General features: G+C 46.6%; 1 protein-coding gene across 1 annotated transcript; it reads left to right on the top strand.

Annotated features, from left to right (window-relative positions):
* The first annotated feature begins 2632 nt into the window (after positions 1-2632).
* On the top strand, positions 2633-3751 carry GPR45 (G protein-coupled receptor 45). Its single transcript, XM_006872439.1, has one exon. The coding sequence runs from the start codon at positions 2633-2635 to the stop codon at positions 3749-3751; it is 1119 nt and encodes a 372-aa protein (XP_006872501.1).
* The last annotated feature ends 226 nt before the right edge of the window (positions 3752-3977 follow it).

Below are 3977 nucleotides of genomic sequence, written 5' to 3'. Positions count from 1 at the left end.
CATCAAAGATTGGTTCCTCATTTGGAGTCTCAGTACCAGAAAACTTGAGCTGGTCATGACTGTGCCTGAGCCTCCCTTCCCGCATCACCCCACCCCTCTGTCCAACTGAGACAATGACTCTGCCTTCCCCCTGCCATGAATCCAAATTAAGGAAGTGAGCCTGGGTGTACTTTGAAAAGAACAGATCACTCTACAAATGCAAGATCATGGTGACAGTAGAATCAGCTTTAGAAAAAGTTGAAGTGAGTTCAATGTATGGACGGCAATATTTCTTCTTTGGTCCAGATAGAAACTGTATTCTACCTTTTGCATAGATAGACACAGCCCATGGAGGACTTCAGTCCATATCTACTCATATCCACACAAACAGCCAGTGCATGACTTTATACAGTTCCAGGGTGAGGTCACTTGGATAGAAACTACAATATAACCAGTTGCTATCAAGTTGATTCCAACTCATGGTGACTGCAAATGTGTCAGAGTAGGGCGGTGCTCTGAAGGGTTTTCAGTAGCTGAATTTTTGAAGTACATCACCAAGGCCTTCTTCTGAGTGCTTCTGGTTGGACTTGAATCATCAACTTTTCAGTTAGCAGCTGAGCATGTTAGCATCACCCAGAGACTCTAGAAACTATAATAAACCTACTACTCAACCTGCTGTTGCTGAATCAATTCCGACTCATAGTGCCTTTAGGAGTTGAACTACAGACAAGAGTAGAACTATCCCACAGGGTATCCAAAGCAATAAATCATTATAGAAGCTGACTTTCTTTCTCCTATCAAGCAGCTGCTGGGTTCAAACCATCCACCTTTTCAATTAGCAGCCAACTACTTATCCCCTATTTTTCTTTGACCCTCCACCTTACCAAACATGATATCCTTCTCCAGCGACTGGTCCCCCCTGACAATATGTCCGAAGTATGAGAGAGAAGTTTGGCCATCTTGGCCTCCAAGGAGCACTCAGGCTGCACTTCTTCCAAAACTGATCTATTGGTTCTTTTGGCAGCCCATGGCACTTTCAACATTAGAGGAAAACCCCCAATGAGATGGATTGGCCAAGTGGCAGCATCGATGGACTCAAGCATGGCAAGAGTAGTGAGGTTGGCCCAGGATTGGGCAGTGTTTCGTTCTGCTGTGCATAATATTGCTATGAGTCAGTACCGACTCGATGGCACCTAACAATAACAACAACAACAACTTACCCCCTGCCCCACCAGGACTCCTTTAGAAATCACAATTTGTTGTTGTTATTAAGTGCTGTCAGTTCCAACTCATAGCGACCCTGTATAGGGTTTTCAAGGCTTTAAATCTGCACACGAGCAGAAAGCCTCATCTTTCTCCTGCGGAGAAGCTGGCTGGTTCTAATGGTGGGCCCTCTTGGTTTGCTGTCCAGTGTTTATTGTATGGAGCAACCATGCTCCAAGAAACGATGATAAGTACTTTGAAATGGTAGGTTCCATTTCCCAACTTGTTTCTTCTTTCATTTATATTTCACTTCCCTTCCTTAAAGTGAAATCACCAGAGAGTTGGTAAGTGCTCTTTCACACTAAATGAACAGCAATTGAACATTTCTTATCTGATTGTTATATCACTGGCTTTAGTAGTTGGTGTGTGAGTTTGAATAACAGTGGTATTAACTGGTCTTCCTATTACCCTATCACAGACAGCACTATACTTTGATGACGTATTCAATGCCAGTTTTCTTCAATTTGTCATTCCCGGCATAGAAAACCACATGATTGTCAGATTCAAAATGGCCAAGACCAGTCCATTTCTGTTCATTAATGCTGGTGTATAGGCATTCCAGTTCATTTTTGACAACTTCCAATTTTCGTAGATTCATACTTCATACATTCCATGTTCTGATTATTAAAGGATGTTTACAGCTATTTCTCCTCATTTTGAGTTGTGCCTCATCAGCAAACAAGGATCCCCAAAGCTTACTTATTTATTCAACATCTATCTACTGGGCACCTTCTATGTGCCAGGCACGGTTCTAGGGGCTGGGGATACAACAGAAAATAATGCAGACAAAAATCTCAGCTCTCATAAAGTTTATATTCTAATGGGATCTGGCTTTAATTATAATCATTCAGTAGAGTTGATTATAATTCAAGTTATTACATAAATGTTGATCCACCAAGTAAGTATTCATTTCCTCAGCCTTGCCACAAGAGGGTTCATTAGATTTTTCTGTGTTGCTTGACAAGGTTCAAATAATATTTGGGAATGCCAAACTTTGTCACAAATGGCAAAATCAATGAATCCTTCTTTCTCTTCCCCATATTGTTTAGAATACGTGCAAAATTTTAAATCATCTCTTTTCATCATGTGCTTAGAAAGTATAACTCCCTTTTCTTTTATGTCTTTCTTTCCTCTAGGCTACAGACAGGATCTGAATATAAAATTGTAGACACATTCAGTTGTCACAGATATGGTTAGGATTTGATTGATGACTAGTACATCCCAGCTAGTGCTGCCAAAGAAAGACATTTTTCCTAACCGCTCCAGTGCCCTAGAGGTCCAAAGACATTGGGAAAGAACATGCAACCAGCAGACAGAAAATGGCAACCACCGAAGCGTTAAGGGGGTCCCTTCCAGGCATTTTCATCGCTGTCCCAAGTTTTTCTCCATGATGGCCTGTAACAGCACTTCCATTGAGACTTATGAATACTTTCTGCAGAACACGAGCAATGTATCCGACTCTGGGCTGACCACACTGTCTGCCCCCCTCAGGATCTCCTTGGCGATAGTGATGCTGCTGATGATGGCGGTGGGGTTCCTAGGCAACACGGTCGTCTGCATCATCGTGTACCGGAGGCCAGCCATGCGCTCCGCCATCAACCTGCTGCTGGCCACGCTGGCCTTCTCGGACATGATGCTGTCCTTGTGCTGCATGCCCTTCGCTGCAGTTACCCTCATCACTGTCAACTGGCACTTCGGGGACTACTTCTGCAGACTCTCCGCCACGCTGTACTGGTTTTTCGTCCTGGAGGGCGTGGCCATCCTGCTCATTATCAGTGTGGACCGCTTTCTCATCATCGTCCAGCGCCAAGACAGGCTGAATCCACGGAGGGCCAAGGTGATCATTGCCGTGTCCTGGGCACTGTCCTTCTGTATCTCCATGCCCTCCCTCGTGGGCGGGACGTGGGTGGAAGTGCCCACGCGGGCCCCTCAGTGTGTGCTGGGTTACACCGAGCTCCCGGCTGAGCGCGCCTACGTGGTGACACTCATGGTGGTGGTGTTCTTCGTGCCCTTCGGCGTCATGCTCTGTTCCTACATGTGCATCCTCAACACTGTGCGGAAGAACGCCTCACGTGTGCACAACCAGTCCGACAGTCTGGGCCTGAGACAGCTCTCCAGGGCCGGCCTGCGGAGGCTCCAACGGCAACACCAGGTCAGCGTGGACCTGAGCTTCAAGACCAAAGCCTTCACCACCATCCTCATCCTCTTTGTGGGTTTCTCCCTCTGCTGGCTGCCCCACTCCGTCTACAGCCTCCTGTCGGTGTTCAGCCCGCAGTTCTACTACAGTTCCTCTTTCTACACCACCAGCACCTGTGTTCTGTGGCTCAGTTACCTCAAGTCTGTCTTCAACCCCATTGTCTACTGCTGGAGAATCAAAAAATTCCGCGAGGCCTGCATCGAGTTGCTACCGCAAACTTTCCAAATCCTTCCCAAAGTGCCTGAGCGGATCCGCCGGAGAATCCAGCCGAGCACCGTATACGTGTGCAATGAGAACCAATCTACTGTTTAAAGGCCAGGAGAGGAGGAGCAAGCAGAGGGGATGAGAATGGCTGACGGGCACTAGCAGGCATCCATCTGCCCATGTGGTTGGCGGCCTCGAACCCTAGTCAGCATTTTGTGGAGACTGTTTAAGGCACTCACTGCTTGTCAGGTGCGCTCTGGCTCCCAAATGTTGGCAAGATGATGACTTCTGTGTCATGTTGCAGAAGAGTAATGTGTGTGGAAGCTGGATGGGG

This window comes from Chrysochloris asiatica, unplaced genomic scaffold (genome assembly GCF_000296735.1).
Source record: "Chrysochloris asiatica unplaced genomic scaffold, ChrAsi1.0 scaffold00197, whole genome shotgun sequence".
In the NCBI taxonomy this organism is placed as follows: domain Eukaryota; kingdom Metazoa; phylum Chordata; class Mammalia; order Afrosoricida; family Chrysochloridae; genus Chrysochloris; species Chrysochloris asiatica.
Note: the sequence above shows the minus strand (reverse complement) of the source record. Positions and strands in the feature narration are given on the sequence as shown.

Excerpts from the sequence above, each read along its gene's own strand:
- GPR45 (XM_006872439.1), top strand. The coding sequence starts at position 2,633 with ATGGCCTGTAACAGCACTTCCATTGAGACTTATGAATACTTTCTGCAG.